The sequence below is a fragment of the Amphibalanus amphitrite genome, unplaced genomic scaffold, assembly GCF_019059575.1.
Source record: "Amphibalanus amphitrite isolate SeventyFive unplaced genomic scaffold, NRLGWU_Aamphi_draft 000776F_arrow, whole genome shotgun sequence".
NCBI lineage: Eukaryota > Metazoa > Arthropoda > Thecostraca > Balanomorpha > Balanidae > Amphibalanus > Amphibalanus amphitrite.
In genome coordinates, this window is record NW_024882270.1 from 272,696 (window position 1) to 290,863 (window position 18,168).

The 18,168-nt window shown below is 48.3% G+C and overlaps 1 protein-coding gene across 1 annotated transcript in view; it reads right to left on the reverse strand.

Annotated features, from left to right (window-relative positions):
* The window catches only part of LOC122365984 (histone-lysine N-methyltransferase 2D-like), a 65,400-nt gene that overhangs the window by 10,878 nt on the left and 36,354 nt on the right, over positions 1-18,168 (reverse strand). The window contains exons 11-14 of the mRNA XM_043337699.1: positions 9,380-9,461; positions 2,251-2,880; positions 1,239-1,414; positions 763-1,193 (exon numbers count right to left, since the gene is read on the reverse strand). Of these exons, the coding sequence (XP_043193634.1) occupies positions 763-1,193; positions 1,239-1,414; positions 2,251-2,880; positions 9,380-9,461 (1,319 nt within the window). The remainder of the gene's footprint in view (positions 1-762; positions 1,194-1,238; positions 1,415-2,250; positions 2,881-9,379; positions 9,462-18,168) is intronic.

Consider the following 18,168-nt stretch of genomic DNA (forward strand, 5'->3'; position numbering starts at 1 on the left):
GCCTGTTTGCAGGTGAGGCCACTACAGTTGTTATACATATCTAAAAACCGAAAAACTTTTAGGCGAAAAAGGCACTATTCCAGGCCCATTTTTGATTTTTTTGCGATATTAGGTAAAAACAGAAGCTTCTTATCCTAGGAAAAATAAGATGGGAAATCTTTCAAAGGTGGCACACTACCTTTAAAAGATATAGCGTTAACATTTACATATCGAAGGGGTGGTGCGGGGTGCCTACGGGCGTAATTTGGCTCAATCAGCCGCGCGTATTGATGCAGCCCGCGGAGGGCCGGATCGTGTTGCGCTCCCAGTGACCCTAACAAGGTTGCTCGTTACCGCCTGTCGACTCGTCAGACAGACAGACAGACAGACAGACAGACAGACAGATAGACAAATAGACGCCGACGGACCGGACAGAGTCGCACAGACACCACGCTGCCGTCGCTGCCTATCGAGAACGTGCATAAAGAAAAAAGGGTCCTATGGATGAAATTAATGAGTATTTTAGGTAAATATGAAGCGGAAATGATTATAAACGAGCGCTAGAGGACGCATCGCATACATGTCGTTCGATTAGGTGAAGCAGCGGAATTTCTACGGGGTCCATTTGACCAACGATGTTTTACAAATATTAATTACCTAACCCCATATAATTGGCAAAAAAGGCGTCAAAGCGTAGCTATGATGTCCTTTCGAAGCGCATATCGGCGTGAGTTACAGCGCTGGTATGGTCGATGGCTATTCCCCTGCTGAGCGTGTACTCACCCAGCGCCCTGCTGAAGTCGGCCAGCATGCCGCTGATGGAGGAGCCCTGGCCGCCGGTCGGACGCACGCCGCCGGCCATGCTGGTCGGCTGCTGCTGCTGCGGCTGCTGGTACAGCTGGTGCGGACCCGTCACCGGCGGGTAGGTCGGGACGCTCTGCTGACCCGGGCCCAGCTGGCCGGGCAGCGGCTGGGCCGTCATCATGTGGCCGGGCATGGTCTGCGCGGCCGCCATCTGAGCAGAGACCATCGGGCCGGAGAGGACCTGGTCCGCCGGCAGCTGGCCCGGGTACGAGCTGTTTGGTACGGCACCAGTGGCGTTGGACAGGCCCAGAGACGCCGCCTGCTGCTGCTGAAACGTGCCCATCGCCTGCGGCTGCTGCGGCTGCTGCTGCTGTTGGAGGTGCTGCTGTTGCTGCTGCTGCAGCTGGTGCTGCTGCTGCTGAAGGTACTGCTGCTGCTGCTGCTGTTGCTGTTGCTGTTGTTGTTGCTGTTGTTGTTGGAGCTGTTGCTGTTGCTGGAGGTGCTGCTGCTGCTGCGATTGTAGCTGTTGTTGCTGCTGAAGTTGCTGCTGGTATTGCTGCTGCGGTTGTGAGAATGGAGCTCCGATTGCTGACGACATTGTCTGGTCGATCATGGACGACGGCTGAAGGCCCTGTAAAATGGCGGCCGAATTCAATAATCGCTGCTTATTTTCTGATTTAATTAGATTTATACTTTCTTTGTAGTCTAATTCTCTTATATTTGTACCCATATAGTGTAGCTTGAACACCAGATATAAATGCCGGCCCTTATTTATAGGCATTTGGAACTAATTAAATATTATAGTTTTAGAATGTGTCAGCAATGAAGTCATGAAGAAAAGAAAATGGCAGGTCAAAAAACAACACTTTCATTGTCAAAATGTGTATAAGCGCTCAATTTAAAATAGAATCCCGTACATCATTGGCTGAAATGCCGTAAAATCAACCAACATTACTGTGAAGATAAGATATAATACCTACACCTGAAAATACTTAATTTTTATACATAGGTACAATTAAATATCATCATTAAAATGTAGTGTAACAGGTCTATAAAGTATACCTAACTATTCTATTAATTTCAGATAAGCAGGACCAGACAAGCGGTCACAGGTTTATCAGCCAGGGGTACTCATCACAGTTTTGTTTCAATTTGTATGATTTCCCGGAGGCTAACTTCACATGATTTCATCACTGCACGCTCTTATGTTTCGGTGGTTTTATATGTCATCGGAAGTAATCCCTATCGCTGCTACCGCCCTTGCCTTCTCGTCATAAAATCATACTCAAATATCTATCATCAAAAGTGCATTAGATGTATCTTCCTCATTTCGAGCCTCTACATAGCCTGGGACGTATACGTGCGAAGTCACCGGCCGGGCCCAGTCCTACAGAGACCCGAGTCAAGCCCAGTCCCCCCACTTCCGACGGACTGCACTGGCGCGCTGATTTGCTGGAGTCCGCTCACCTGGCCAGCGCTGACGAGCGACACGTCGGCGCTCGACGGCGCCAGGACGGGGCCGTTCATAGCCGGCACGCTGTCGACACCGGCCTGGCCCGGCCACTGCCCACCGTCCGTCGGAGGGTAGCCGGCCCCCTGCTGAGAACCCGGGTAGCCCTGGTGGTTGGCCGCCGTGTAGCCGTCAGAGGTGTTCGGGTAGCCACTCTGGCTGCCCGGGTAACCCTGAGCGGCTGGGGGCTGGCTGACCGGCGGGTAACCCTGGCCGGGGCCCGCCGCACGGACGCCCGGCTGTCTCGGGGGTTCGCCAGGGTAGCCTCGCAGACCTGCCCCTGGTCCCAGAGAGCCGTTGTGCCCGGTAGTGAGCGCCGGCCGGTTGGGTACGCCAGTGGCGCCTCGCATCAAGCCACCGCCGACCGTCGCCGGCGCCGGAACGGAGGCAAACGCGGAGGGCTGCTGGCCCGACAGCGCCAGCCGCGGCTGCTGCTGCAGCTGCTGGTGCTGCTGGTGCTGCTGGTGCTGCGGCTGCTGCTGGTGGTGCTGGACGGGTGGTACCGGACTGGCCATCCGAGCAGTGAATGGGCTCGGTTGCGGCCCGCCGCCGGCACCAAACTGGCCGCCGCCGACCGGCATGCCGAACTGAAAGGGGCGATACACGACGTCAGGGGAACGGCGCGACTGGTCGACTGGCCCGTCCCACCGACTGCTGCAGCTGCTCAGAGATCTCCAGAGCAGTCGTCACCTGCCCACCGGTCCTGAGGCCACGTCGAGCGGAAGCAGACCACACTGAGAGGCATGCAACTATCGCTACGACTAGAGACAGTGGTCACAACTAGTTGAACATCGATCTTCAGCGGTGCTTCTGGAGGCAATCGGAGAGGAACAGACCATGCGACATCGATATAGAATAGTGCAGTAGCAACACATACATGCTGCGACGGAAGTACCAGGGTGTCACCCAGCGTGTGCCTCTATACATACGGACGGCATAGTTTTATCCGATCTAATCAGCAGATAGGGCCACTATCAATAAAGGTATCGAGTGAGGAAGGACATACCTAAATAAGCGTTGACTGCGACACCAACACGAAACATGCAATGAAGAAGCCACTGAGCCTGGACGGGAGTCTATAGACGCTAAGAACGATAAAACAAAGAACACAAACAACACACACTAAATCTAACAGGTGATGAGCTAGCTAAATATGCTGTTTAGTGTTTATTTCTTCTTCTTTTTTTTGGTGAATGAAATTCTAAGGATTTAGTAGCGTTTCGTCATACGTTAAAGGTAACTATGGAGGCCTGCTAAAGCCATTTATTGGTGAGAGTTTTATCAATAGGAGAGGAACAAATATCTACTCCAATACCATTCATTGCCCCAGGCTGGCTATGCCGCCGTGCTGACTGCGAATCCCGCTCACTTGTCCATGAGTGTCCAGCGCACCACGACCGTGCGACTACCGAGTGTTTACTCTGCCCACTGATAGTGCCATCATGGTAACTGCTGACCCTGCCCAGTGCCCAGTGCCCAGTCTATTGTTGACCAAGCACATTCTCCCCTCCCCATCCAAGACCTGTCGAACATCACTACCGCACCGACTCGCCCTGCCCAGAACCTGCACTGACCCCGTTCACCGGCTGTTCGTCGGCATGTATTCGCCCCTCCCCGGGCGCGGTCACACGTTCCCGGTAGTGTGTAGTAGCCGTGTGGGACACGACAGCCGGTGCTGGCTGTCACGCCAGGCCGGCCGGGTCGCGTCGCCAAGGCAGCGGCGTGACAACACGGCAGATGGAGCGCCGCCGCCGCCGCCGCCGCCGCCGCCGCCGGGCACGGCCGTCCGCCGCGCCGTCCGCCGAGTCGGACCCGGCACCGCACCCGGATCAATACGCGGCGGCGGCCACGGAGGGCGTCCCAGGGACCGGTGGTGGGTGGTGAAAGGGACCGGTGGTGGGCGGTCAAAAGGACCGATGGTGGGTGGTGAAAGGGACAGGTAGAGGGCGTCCCAGGGACCGGTGGTGGGTGGTGAAAGGGACCGGTGGTGGGTGGTGAAAGGGACCTGTGGAGGGTGTCCCAGGGACCAGTGGAGGGTGTCCCAGGGACCGGTGGTGGGTGGTGAAAGGGACCGGTGGTGGATGGTGAAAGGGACCGACATGGTGGGTGGTCAAAGGGGTGGGTTGAGGGAATTCCAGGGGCTGGAAGTGGTTTGCTTATTGGAGCTTTAGGGCGCGCCGACTGCTGGGGTCGTTTTGCGCCCAGGACTGGAAGTGGGCGGTCGAAGGACCCGATAGGGTCCCACATACCGATGACGTAAGGGACCGGCGGTAGGTGACCAAAAGAGACCGTGGTGGGTGGCCAAAAGGTTCGATGGTGGATCTCCAAAGGGATCGGCGGAGGGGTACCGGGACCGATGGCGGCGGGTGGCCAAAAGGAAGGGTAGAGACTAGAGAGAGCCCTGGGGACGGGCGCAGTGGTTAGTGATCAAAACGACCGGCGCAGTGGTGGGTGGGCAAAGGAACCCGTGGTGGGTGAACAAAGGGACCAGTGGTAAGTGGCTCCAAGGATCAATGGTTGGTAACTTCGGGAACCAGTGGATCCATCAACCGATGACTCAAGGGAGCGATGAGAAGCTCAGGGACCAGTGGTTTCATTGACCAATTGGTCTGAGGAATCGGTGGCTTTATGCACCGATATAAGATTAAGGTATCGGTGGCTTCGCCGCTTCAAAGACCGATGCAGAGAGGAGCTGTGGGACCGTTCGGAAGGGCATGAGAGACCAATAACTCGAGGGACCGACTGGAGGCTGAGGGACCAGTAGTTGCAGGAGCCGATGGAGGGTTGAGGCCGAGGGACCGATGGGTTCACCGCTTCAGGGACGAATGGGATGGTGATTGGGCTGAGGGCCCTATGCATAAGAGGATTAATAGCGGGTGATACCAGAAACCACTGATGATATGCATGACTACACAGGCCGATGAAGGCTTCTGGGACCGATAAAGGGTGTCAGGGACAGGTGCGTGGGTAGCTTCAGGGACCGGTGCGTGTGGGCAGCTCCAGGGACGGAGAAGCCAACTGCAAGGAGTTGAAGGACTTCACACCACATTAACCCTCGCCCATGTAGGGGGGGGGTTGGTGCAACCCCCCCCCTGAGGTTTTTCGGAAATAGTGCAAAAACGGCGGCGCGCAGCGCCGCCAAATTTTGGGTACCTTATGGGGCAAACCTTGCGCATCTTTTGATAAAAAAAATTTGACCGGGTCATGTCAGGTCACGGAGTTATGACGTCACAAAGGGAACAGCCTCCGGCCGGATTTTCACAAACTGAGTGCCAACGCCCGAGGTTTCCTGCCGGTGGTACGGACATCGGTTGATGGATCGTGATGAAACTTCCCATGCATGTTGGGGCAAGTATTGGCTATCATATGGTATAAGAAACTTGACCGGGTCAGGTCAGGTCACGGAGCTATGACGTCACAAGAGGAACAGCGTCCGGTACTATTTTTGAAAAGCGCCCGAACCACTATTTTGCTAATTCTTGTCACCTCAATGGGAATATGCAGCAATATTAGCTTCTATAGGGAGCAAATGGACCTTCCAAATCAAAAAATACAATCAGATTTCAAAAATTTAAATTTTGATTTTTCGAATTTCTGCCGCCGACTGTGACCTTGCCGACTTCCGGCGCTCCCAACGCGCCATTTTTAGAGCTAGGGAAACGAAATACATACCAAACGATAGAGAATTGATCAAGGAACACGATAGTGAAAGTTTCAAGTCGATATCTCCCACCGTTTTGCCGCAATCGCCGCGGAAAGTTGAAAAAGTCTATTTTTCCGAAAATTTGACCTTTGACCGGTCAAAAGTAGGTCAAATGTTGACCTAGGACCAAAAAATATACCACCAATCGCGAGATCTTGGCGAGAGCAATCCGTTGGTCTTTTCCGCTAAGCTCTACGACGCTCCGTTTTCAAACGCCAGGGGGGGGGTCGCACCAACCCCCCCCCTGCATGGGCGAAGGTGGCAGATCGCCGTTTACGGGCGAGGGTTAAGAAACTGAAAAGAGGAAATGGGAAACATAGGTGGTATAGGAGTCTGAGAGAAACGTGCACTTTTAAAAAGACGGAGTAAAATGGCGGAGAGCTGGCAGTAGTCAATCTCAAGAGAAGATAGGAACTACCTGGGGTCAGGAGGAAAGTCAGTGCATCCTGGACGACTCGGGGGCTGCGAGTTGGCTCGATGTGAAGTACGTGTGAGAGAGTGGGTTGGTGAGAGGAGGAGAGCAGAGTCGGCGGGCCCACGCAGCGCCGCCGGCCGCCGCTCACTGGGCAGAGCCGGGCGGCGCGCTCCGCCGCGGTCCGCTCTCCACGTCGGTCGATAGCTGGCAGTCGAACGGTGCCCCGCCGGCCGGAGGCCGCCCCTCAGACCGCAGGGCCGGCCTCTCCACCGGCCGGAGCTGCTCTCCACGGAGCCGAGCTCTTCACCGAGCCGAGCTTCTCTGAGTCGAGCTCTCCACCGCGCCATCAGATCGCAGTTCACGTAGCAACGGGCTCCCAGACAGAGCTCTCCCTCGAGCCGCCGGACCCGTCCTCATCAGACCATAGTGACGGAGTCTCCAATGGACAGAGCTCTTCGTACTTCTCGGAACGAGATCACCCACAAACCACGGTGCCGATTATTCCATCGGGCCTAGTCCAATCCATCCATCCATCCATCCAACTGTTTATTGGTAATACAAATTAAACGCATAATATATAGTAAAATAAGAGGAGGCACAAAAGTCAAAGGGCTTAAGTCTCGGTGCCAACTCTCGTGATGCAGTGCACCGGAAATATGTAGGTATAATACAATATATAATAGTCCTCCACCTCTCACCACGGACCAACAGCTCCGCCAGACCGCGGGGCCGGACCACAGCTCATTCAGATCACCAGACCGAATTCTCGCAGAGGGCCGGGCGGAGGTGTTCCTCAGACCACCGAATAGAGATCTCCACAGACTGCACAGACCTCGCCACAGTTCGCTCAAATCAACAGCTGGCAAGCCCTCCAGGCTCCACTTGACCGCCGCGCTGAGATTTCCACGGCTCTCAATTGAGCTGAGTCTCATCGGTTCCCGCAGGCCTCACATCACCCCTACCCAGCTCTATATATGGTTCCCAGATCGAGCTCTCCACGGCCCAAAGATTGACCAGTAGGTGAGATGAAATGTCAAGTCAAGATCAGTTTTAGGTAACTTTAAACGTATTCTATTAGTCGGAAAATATCTTACTTGACATATCTGGCAAATCCAATCTCTTACCTATGAATTGGATACCGACATAAATTTACCAGTTGATTGGACCCCGGTGGCCTCCGTTAGGTTGGTACCGCATTATTTGAATGCTCGTATATATAAACCTCGTTTGTATGACAAATAGCTACTGCTAAGTGCTAACACCCATACAATCAATCGTGCATTACTATGAAGCAGGGTGATACAATCATGCTTGGCCTTGTCTATAACTAATGCATAAACATCGCTGTTGTCATAAGTAGTGAACAGATGGAACGATATACACGTATGCATATCATTAAGTACATAAAGCATATGTAGTTAGGTATGCCGCAATTTTTTTTTAACCAGACCATGTGAATCTACCAGTATATACATAAAAAATTATCATGAATCATACCGCGTTATAATTTGTTACACCATTATCATGTAAAATGCTTCTGGAAAAGCAGTTCAACAGTTGATGCACTTACATCAACAGGGTGTTTCACTAAAAGTGTCAAAAAGTAAAAGGTCCTAATGCACATAATAACAATGTTTTCTAAGGACATTTGCACATCATTTCATTCGCGATTGTTGGACATTTGAATATATAAAAATGATATCACCGTCACTCAAACCTATTCCACATATCCGCCCCTTCTTTTGATGCACCGTTTCGGCACGTATCCGGAGGTGCCTCACAGCCCGTTTCATCTTCAGCGTCCAGACTGTCGGCAAAGCCTTGCATTGTGCTCTTCAGCTCCCGAAGTGATGCGACTTGAGTCTTCCTCAGCTCTGCGAGAGCTACTAACCAAAACCAGAAGTAAAGCGGTGACAGATCGGGTCTTCGCGCTGGCCAGGGGCGAGTGGTGAGGCAGCTGATTATTCGGCCCGAGAACTTCTGTTCCAGCCAGTTCTTGGTGGCTACAGCCGTTACAGTGGTTGTTTTTGATAACTTGTAAGGGCTTGGCTATTTATGATGCTGAAATAAGCTTCTTGTTATCTTAAAAGGTCCTAAAAAAGACCCTGACCTTTTCAACGATTTCTGCCGAGACGTGGGGGCGACCCGCCTTTTTTGGACTGGTACCGGCATCAAAGGAACCCTTTTAAACCTCTCAGGGAGCCATTTGAAACTTGTATAATCTGGATCGTAGCAAGGTGAGAGAGTGAAACGTTTCCTGAAAAGTCGGCGTACGGTTTCAATGTTTCTGATAGCACCAAACGTAAGTGTAATCCACCGCTCCTGTTGCGGTGTTAACAGAACCTGTTCTTGTTCTGTATAAGGATAAAAAACGACTAGTAACTTTGGCCTCCTGCCCTCGCTCCGTATGAGTGTAAAATATAACTTAAATGGCTTAAGCATAAATGTCCAAAAATTTGCAACAAAGCCACGTGCGCAACCACGTACTTTGCATTATATCTTTAATAGGCATTTACTTTTTGACACTTTTAGTGAAACACCCTGTAAAATAGGTAATCTTGTGCAAGTCACCATGAATTCAACTTACAGTTATGGATCTAAAGAAAAAGGCATTTGCCACTCAACGCAGCAAGGAGGTAGGTACTCCCCGAAAGTTTTTTTCAGTGCCCATATCATCAACTTTAGCATCGCTATGAGCTGTTTCGGGATTTTCACTGAACCTTTTCTGGACAACTCTGGCCAGTTTAGTACGTGCAAGGTAAACCATATCTTTGCATCAACTTCGGCAGTGGTGTTAGGCGCGTGCCTCATATTATCCCCTTGAATCCGCCAGTGAAAGATCATACATATACTACAAACTAACATGGCATGTCACTTCCCAGCCTTTCTACATGAACACTGCATCAACTGTCGGTTTGTTCCATAAAGGCTAGCAAACGAGCCTGGCTGGCCAGCAGTGGTCACTTACCCTTGGGTTGTTACGCTGCATCCCCTGAGCGCCACCCAGTGGGGATGATCCCATGCCATCATTGGGGCCACCGGGATTCGGCCTGAAAAAGAGAAGAGCGACAAAACGTGTCAGCAGGCCAGACGATCGTTTGTCGGTGTCCGTTCCCACGTCAGTGTTCTCATCCCCCACTGTCGGCGCCCGTGTCTGTGCAGATATTACCAATAATCGATCGGACATCTACGGCTAGGGTGACGCCGCGAATCCCGTGTTTCGTTCTCATTGAAAATCCCCAATAAAGAAAACTTCACCTTTTCCGGCTCAACTTATTGTCAGCCCGCAGGTACGGAGGGAGAGGGAAACGGCCCCTGTCTCCTTTCCTCGGTATCTCCGAAAGTGCTGGCGATATCGTCAGCAAATCTTCTATGCCCATCAATTTTACATATGGCATTGGTGACTGAAATCAAGTCAAAGACTGTGATAGGATAGGCCTCTGCCGGAAATGACCCAACAGTCACGCCATGTTCGGGATTTTTTTGCTCACAGAACAGAATCTGCGCGAATAACTCTCACGCCGACAGCTTTGAGCATAGTGAAAAATTTTATCGTCCAAAAAACTGATGACACCATATTTTAAAGCTAGTTATGTAGCCGTTCTCGACATTTAAGCACGCACCAAAGGCCAATATCGCATTCTTCGTGACGAACCACATCAATTAGATACTGGAGATGTCAATCGGATACCAACTTTTTGGTATACCGATACCAAACCGATACCATCTTGGTATTTGGTATTTCAATCTAAATGTTTTTGGTATTTTATTGGCATTATGAACCCTTACTAATGTATAAGATGTTTAGAAATCGGTAAAAAGTTGGTATTTCCCTCACGTTCCCAAGTTGGTTCGGTTTCGGTATATCCTCACGGTTTTGGTTGGTATTTGGTTTGGTATCGGTATTCCAATTTTCTGTAATTGACATCACTATTAGATACCCTTTTTATGCCAAAAGATCAATTTTAGAAAAGAGTAAATCTTGCTATATGCAAATCCTGCAACTAAAGTCTCAACCGTCCCTAACGATCAAAGAAGCATTGATTATAAATTCGGAATACACAATTGGCCATAAAACATGTGTTAGTGTTACACATCCCCAGCATGCTTTTGTAGCAATGTGTTCTTTTGTAGCCTACCCTGTGTGACTTATCCTTGTAGCAATGACGTCAAATAGCAATGCGTGGCTTTCTATGATTTTTATCGATAGATCATTATATTCATTGGCTTTTCAGTGCACCGACATACAAATTTGAGGACTCTCAAAAGGTAAAAAAGCATTTGACCTGACGTGTGACGTCATGCCTAGGACCAATGTCAATGAAACTGAGTCACCATGGTAGATAATTGACTACCTCGAGGTTCCTCGAGGTCAAGGTTAAGCAAGGCTACCCCTGCTTGGGGTTATTTTACGGATTCAAGTATCTAAGTTATCGTGGCGCAATTATTTCACTCACCGTGCGCCTCTCGGTGTAATTTTTAAGAACGAAACGGATGCCAAATTCGTGATCAGTGTCCTCTATTAAATCATATTTGACCCATTCTGAGTCAAACATATCCAAGGTCATCTCAGGTCCAAAGAGATCAGTATAAAACACGACCGTTTCTAAACAAAGCTTCATGTACTCGTAAATTGATCGACGCATTTCACCACTGTTACCACTATTCAAAGACCATGTTTGCCGAAACTCAGAAAAGAAAGCTTAACCTGTCTTACAGGATCATCGACCTAACCTTTGAGGTCACTGTTGATCTTAGACCTTAACCCGCGCCCCCTTGAGGTCTGGCATGTTCCACGTACTGTTGAGGGGGGCCCAAAGAAAGGGCCACGTCGTATCTCCGGAACCAAATAGCCGGATCGGAAAAATCCAAACGGCATTCGAAAGAGCTTATCAAGATGCGTAAGATAGGATATCGATGACCTCGATATTTGACCTGTGCCGTCACAGGAAGCCGAGGGAGGTCAAACAAGGTCAAATCAGTCCAATTTATAATGACGAGAAGTTGGTCATAAACAAGAAATCTAGGTTTCTAAAATGAGTCCGGATATGATGTATTATTTCAATCACCTCTCGCAATTTCTATTAACTGGATAGAGGTCAATGCAGCGATTAGGAGAAACTTGGATTTCTCAACTGGATTGGTTATTTTGTTCGTCACAGCTTTTGCAGCTGATGCAGCACTTTGATATAGCACAAAATGCGCCGTTTATGAGTGACCACGCTGCTTTGATCGCCACGCTCGAGTGTCCAGCACTGCCCGTAGACTATATTTCAGAAAGAGCTAAGCTACTGGGAAGGTACCAGAGCAGTACGGAACAAAGTATCGCAAATAGGCCCATGCATGTTTATTCCTTAAGCTCAGAGGATGTAAAAGCAGCCCTACCGGACCCGGTTTCCTGGTGGAACCAGAACGGAGCGGGGCTGGCTGGCGGGGACAACCCAGCTAGCGAACTGAGTAATAGACTCAGCGAGGTACTGTACAACGCTTGTAAACGTGCGGGGCAGACTAATCATGTGGACAATCGTGCTCCAGCAACAGCCATTAGCAATGCACATGCGCGGTGGCAGGTATTAGTCGCTAAGAATGATCCAAAGTTAATTTGGTCCTCAATTAACTGGAAAGGAGATTTCGAGTATAAAGGAGACCAAAGGAACAAACCAAGCGATGAAGATTTTCGGCAACATTTCGAGAAGCTACTGAACCCACCCATCGGGTATACTGACATGGAAATTCCAAATTCAAATATGTACGTGCCCGTTCTGGACGACCCAATCACACCGGCCGAGGTCAATGCAGCGATTAGAAAATTGCATAGAAATAAAGCAGCAGGAATCGATGGTGTACCTCCGGGGATTTTCAAACTCCTATCAAGCGAATGGTTGGATATTTTAACGGTTTTGTTCAATTTAGTTTTCTCAGGTGAATACCCCGATCAATGGTCATATGCAAAGATTTTTACGATTTTTAAAAAAGGCAGCCCGAGTGATACAAATAATTACCGTGGTATTAGCATACAAGGGGCTCTAGTAAAAATCTATGAAAGTGTACTTAACAGCCGATTCAATAGCTGGTTCAGACCTGATGATGAACAAGCGGGAGGCTGTGTAGGCAAGGGCTGTGCTGAACAGTTGTTTACACTACGGCTACTTATTGAATATGCAAGAAAAACAAAGCAAGTGCTGTATATAGCCTACATAGACTATGTAAAAGCCTACGACAAGGTAAATCGAAAGACCCTTCTTCAGAAACTAGTAGATCACGGCTGTGGCAAAAGGTATCTCCGAGCTATTGCGATTAGTTTAACAGACACCAAGAACGTGTTAGGAAACGTTTGCTTCAAATCAACTACGGGAGTAAAACAGGGAGCGGCAAACAGCTGCTCTATGTTTACTTTTTACATTAACAGCACCATCAGGGCTTTGAAAGAATTTGGTAACGACACGTATTTAAAAAACCTGCATTGTCTATTATTCATGGACGACACAGTCGTCCTAGCAACGTCCAGAAAAGCTTTAGACAAAAAACTATCGCTTTTGATTCGGGCAGCGAAGGATATCGATATGGAGATTCATCCCGAAAAATCAAAGTTTATGACAGTAAATAGCAACGATGATGTTCCGTTTTATTACGATCACATTGTTATAGGACATGTGGAAAAGTACGTGTATTTAGGCTCTCAAATAATGAATGCCCGATTGTCTGATCAAGTGAAAACAAACATAGACATGAAACGGAGTCACTTGATCAAGTTCGGTTCCTTTTTAAAGAAAAACAGTGAAGCTCCGTTTTCAGTAAAAAGATTAGTTTTTGAGAGTGCTTTGAGCAGCACAGTTTTGTATGGCTGCGAGAGCTGGTTGTGCAACAACCTCCAAGCAGTGATCTCCCCAATATTAACGGCTCAAAAGCAATTATTATCTGTAAGAAGCCAAACCTGCAACGATTTAGTACATGCAGAGTTAGCTTCCCCAGACGGCAAAGCAGTGGTCCAAGAAATTCCAATTTCCTTTCTGAGGAAGCTCACAAGCCGATCTGATTTTGTATAGGCAGCCCAGCTCACTTTGCCATGCAACTGAACAGGCAGGCAAACACAGCCGCGAGCTCATATATCGGTAATATTATGAAAGAAACACCAGGGTCCATTCGCGAGCGGAGCCTTCAAAACATACACATGAAAATAACAGGGTCTGAATCTTCCAGGAGAAAAACATACATCGATTTTAATGCTGATTTTACGGTTCACCCGATATATACTAACAATGTTTCAGAACGGGCTCGTACAGCACTTACACGACTAAGGCTATGCTCACACCGCCTTAGAATAGAGACAGGGAGGTGGGCTAGAATCCCAACAGAAGAGAGGCTATGCTCCTGTCGGCTCGGTGTGCAAACAGAGGCGCATGTACTTTTAGACTGCCCAATCACTGAGCCACTTAGGATAAATTTTACAATGCTGAGCTTTGATAGTTTGGCAAGCTTGATGAAAAGTAGTCCAAAGGATTTGGCCATATACTCTCAGAGAGTTTTGCTGGCATGTGAGAACGTATGACGCGACGGATTTTAACGTGGTGTTTAGGTATAGTTTTAACCCGCGCCCCGTAGGGGGGGGGGGCCGAAACGGCCCCTCCCTGTCCTTTTCGGTCGATATCTCCTAAACGGCTAGAGATATCGCCACCAAACTTTCAGGACCCCTCCGGGCATCAATTTTACACATTGTGACCAAAAATTTTCTCCAGAGGCTATGATAGGTTGGCCACAAATGACGTCAGAGTGACGTCATGTTCTGTCATTTTCGACCGAAAAAAGACCTTCGCGAGAAGACCTGTCAGGACTACAGCTTTGAAGATACAGAAAAATGATCAAGACATAAAAGGTGTAGAATTGACAGGGCTACAAAGCTGCTATCTCGAATTTTTGAAATTTTTGAGTTTTGACCCCCAAAAATCAAAAAAGCATTTTTTTGGATATATTCGCCAAAAAATCCAAAAAGTTTTTTGAGTTTCGAAAAAACCGGAATATATGTGATAGTGCCTACCGTCTTCTATCTACATACCAAATTTCAGATCGATACCTCGTTTTTTGGCCAAGTTATAGCGAAAAAACTGTTCAAAAATGATGACGTCAAATTTTCAAACTCAATTTTTGGCAATTCTAGAACTCGTAGAGCAAAACGAAGACCACCATTAGACTCCCCGTGACGAGCTGCATCGAATCGATACCCATTTTATGCAAAAATATCAACTTTGAAATTTGACCTAATTTGACCTGACCTTGACCTGACCTTCACAAAAACGTGACCTAGGCTGGCCCCAAAGGCTGCCTAACCCACATAATCGCATTTGTCATGTAAAATGGACCATAAAACATGTATCACACGACACATTCATATTGTGACCCCCGGTGACCTGACCTCGCTGTGACCTGACCTGGTATCAGTGACCTCAGATAGCAAAGTATGTGTTTGACGAACAATGTACCATCGATGGTTTTCAATAAATTACCAATTTACTCGCTTTCACAGCACATTTCTTGAATTGCCTGTGAACGGTGAAAATCTGACCTTTGACCTGACCTGTGACGTCATCGGTTTGACCTAGGTCAATGAAATTTGGTCACAAGGTAGTTCCCGGGTGGGGCTATCGAACGCCGTTTGAATTTTGAAAATCGGCCGGTAACTTTCCGAGATCTTAGGGGGGGGCCGAAACGGCCCCCCCCCCCCTACGGGTGGTAGGGTCCGCCGGTAGCCCTACGGGGCGCGGGTTAATGGACGCTGGTTCTCTGTATGAAATGTTTGACGGTTTTAATATGTTTTGTATATGATCTGTTTTAATGGACACTTGTCTTCTGGGTTTTATCCATCTAGTACCTAAGACTGTGTCAATAAACTACTACTACTACTACTACTATGTGATAGACCTTACATGTAGATAGTCACCTAGAAGCATGGTGACCTGTGACGTCACAAGAGCAATCATCCTCGACCAATCAGAAAACACTGCATGAATCGTAGGGAATGGCATGCTGAATTGTGAATAATCGAGTCTTTACGAAGGCATGTCATATACATATATGCAGCCACAGAAACCTCCTTGACCACTTAGCTTGGGGACGTATGACGTCACAAGAAGGTCAACAAAGGTCAAATTGTACCGGTTTACAAAGAAAAAAGTTATTACGTAAAAGTGACTTTTAGCGCGTAAAAGATCATTTTCGGTCAAGAAGAGGTGGATAAGTAATTAAGTATCATACATATTACGCTAAGCTGAATATAAGCACAAATACTAAAATAATGTGACGTCATAAGAACAGGCACTATGTTTTTGGTCATTCAAATGGCTATATCTCTGGCAGTTTTAGAGATATTTTGTTGCTTTTGGCAGGTGTAAGGCCAGTAACGGCTTCTATGATATTCCGGTTTTTGAGACTTCTCCAAATTAAAAAAAGAATCTCAAGAAATTCAAATTTGAGTTAGAAAATATCTAGGTCTTGAAATATTTCTGTTTTTGAAAATTTTGAGAATGTTACTTTGTTTGCCATGCTTTTTGTATCTACGGTGCAACTTTTGAATCTCTAGGTTGAAAGTCTTGTTTTCTGCGATTTATAGGTATATGAACACCGTTGACAGACAGAACGTGAAAAGGGGTATCGAACACGCTTTTCCGCGGCGCTGTAGCATTATTTATTTTCGTGTTACGTGCCGATTTATTCAAAAAGCTAAAAAGAAAGGTTTTACCTTCGATGACCTCTAGTGACATGTTCTAAAAATTGACCGAAATAACTTCTTCATGATTTTGACGCTCTTTCGAATGCCGCTTAATCCGTGTCGCTACGTAGTCCAGGAGCCGAGCTATGTAGACGTGTTTTTTTTTTCAAACAGCCTTACGGCTCGGCGCGGTTGGCGCTGAGCACCAGCTCGGCGCGGGCTTAACTACTTGGAAGCAATTAAGAGCTATTCGCACATAATCTGACCAAAGCAGATCAAGCCTTCACCATGGTAAACAGATAACCCGTCTTAAAAGCACTGAATACTTTTAGAACACCTCGTATAAATATTTGTGGAATAAGTTTAATTGGTCATCACGGCCCGAGGGGGACGTTTTTCGCCCACCTCCCACCTTGACTGATATTAGCTCCCGAACGCTTGAGACGTAAACTAGAGTGCGAAAAATTTAAATTAGTTTTGGCCCATCAGCTTGACATCTTTTGAAATATAGAAATTTTGAACCTACCCCTCCTGATGGTGTCACATGGGCTTATTTTGCTAAGCGCTTGCACGGCAAAGTTCGTTGTCACAGACGTAAATTTTAAACAGCAGCAAATGATAGGTTGCTAGGGATCAAGACAAATTACGAGGAACGTTGTATAGCATGTGAACTATAAAACCAGTAGAGCGCCTTTTGGGGCGACCAACGGAGCGAGCAGGAGGGTGGGCCTTGCACGTGCGAAATTACGAGGGAGTACCTCCAAATAACTTGTGCACTGCACCTTACTAACCGGTCTCTAGCGATGTGCCAAATTTGAGCGCAATCGGCCCAGCCGTTCTCGAGATCTGGAAGCGGCACTCTGCACGTGCGCACGTGCAAAATGGGTCCCAACTGACTTTTGCACGGCACCCTACTAACCGGTCCCTAGCCATGTACCCAATGTCAGCGCAATCGGTTCAGCCGTTCTCGAGATCTGGAATCGACACCTGCACGTGTGCACGTACACCAGCACCCCAACTGTGGCACCTGGATATGCATTGCCTAGTATGTAGGTGCCTACCTACATGCCAGCTTTCAGCGTAATCGGCCCATTAGTTACCGACGGATATTGCAATTGTTACAGAACGGACACCTCTTTGTTTTGCACGTGGCACGTGCATAAGGAGTCACCCATATGCATCGTGAATAGTCTAATACTTGGTAGAAGGAATGAAGCTACCCTACAAAAATTACCGCATGTAAATCGATCAAGTGGTTGCTGAGATATAAGCCTCGCAAAAGCGTCCGGCCGGCCGGTCGCTCATGCTTAGAAATTTCCGTTAATCTACGAAAGACTCCGCAGTCCGCTTGCTTCGCTCGCTACGTAGCCACAAAAAAATTGAACCTGAGTTCAAGGATCCCGGGCTTTAGCTTTTCGCAAATAACTTTAACAAAAATGGTCTTAGATATATGACAGTGGTTGTAGCAACGGATTCGTCCCGTAAAGATGCGTCGAATGACGTGTATTTTGTTTGGAAACGGTCAATTTTATGTTGACCTCATGTGACCTCGAATGGTCTTTGGATGACCTTGCCACATAATAGGTCATTTAAGGTGTATTCGTAACCACTGATCACGAATCTGGCATCCATACTGCGCTAAGCATACATTTTGAGTCTCGTGATTTCAAGACTTGCTGAATTACAATGACTGGTTTGAATTCCTGAATTAGCCGCTTTTGTTTCCGTAGCCTCTGTATTCGTGGAGTTCGACATGGTCGAAATTCCTCCCCCCGACTGAGGTGGTTGGAATAACCCGCGGGTCCGGCCGGGTTAAGAAGTGAAATACACGGGTAGGCAGTCCGACAGGCCAGCAGACCGACAGGTCGACACACCGGGCTAGCGGGCCTTTAACGATGAGTAACTCTGGACTGGACTGGAAGCTGGCCGATGGTAAGTCCCGGGGTAGTTAATCTTGGGCCGATGTGTAACTATGGGCCAGTTGAACTTAGCCGATCGGTGAACTCCTTGCCGCTCCTCCCGCGATGGCCGCCGGAATCAAACGCACTGGATGG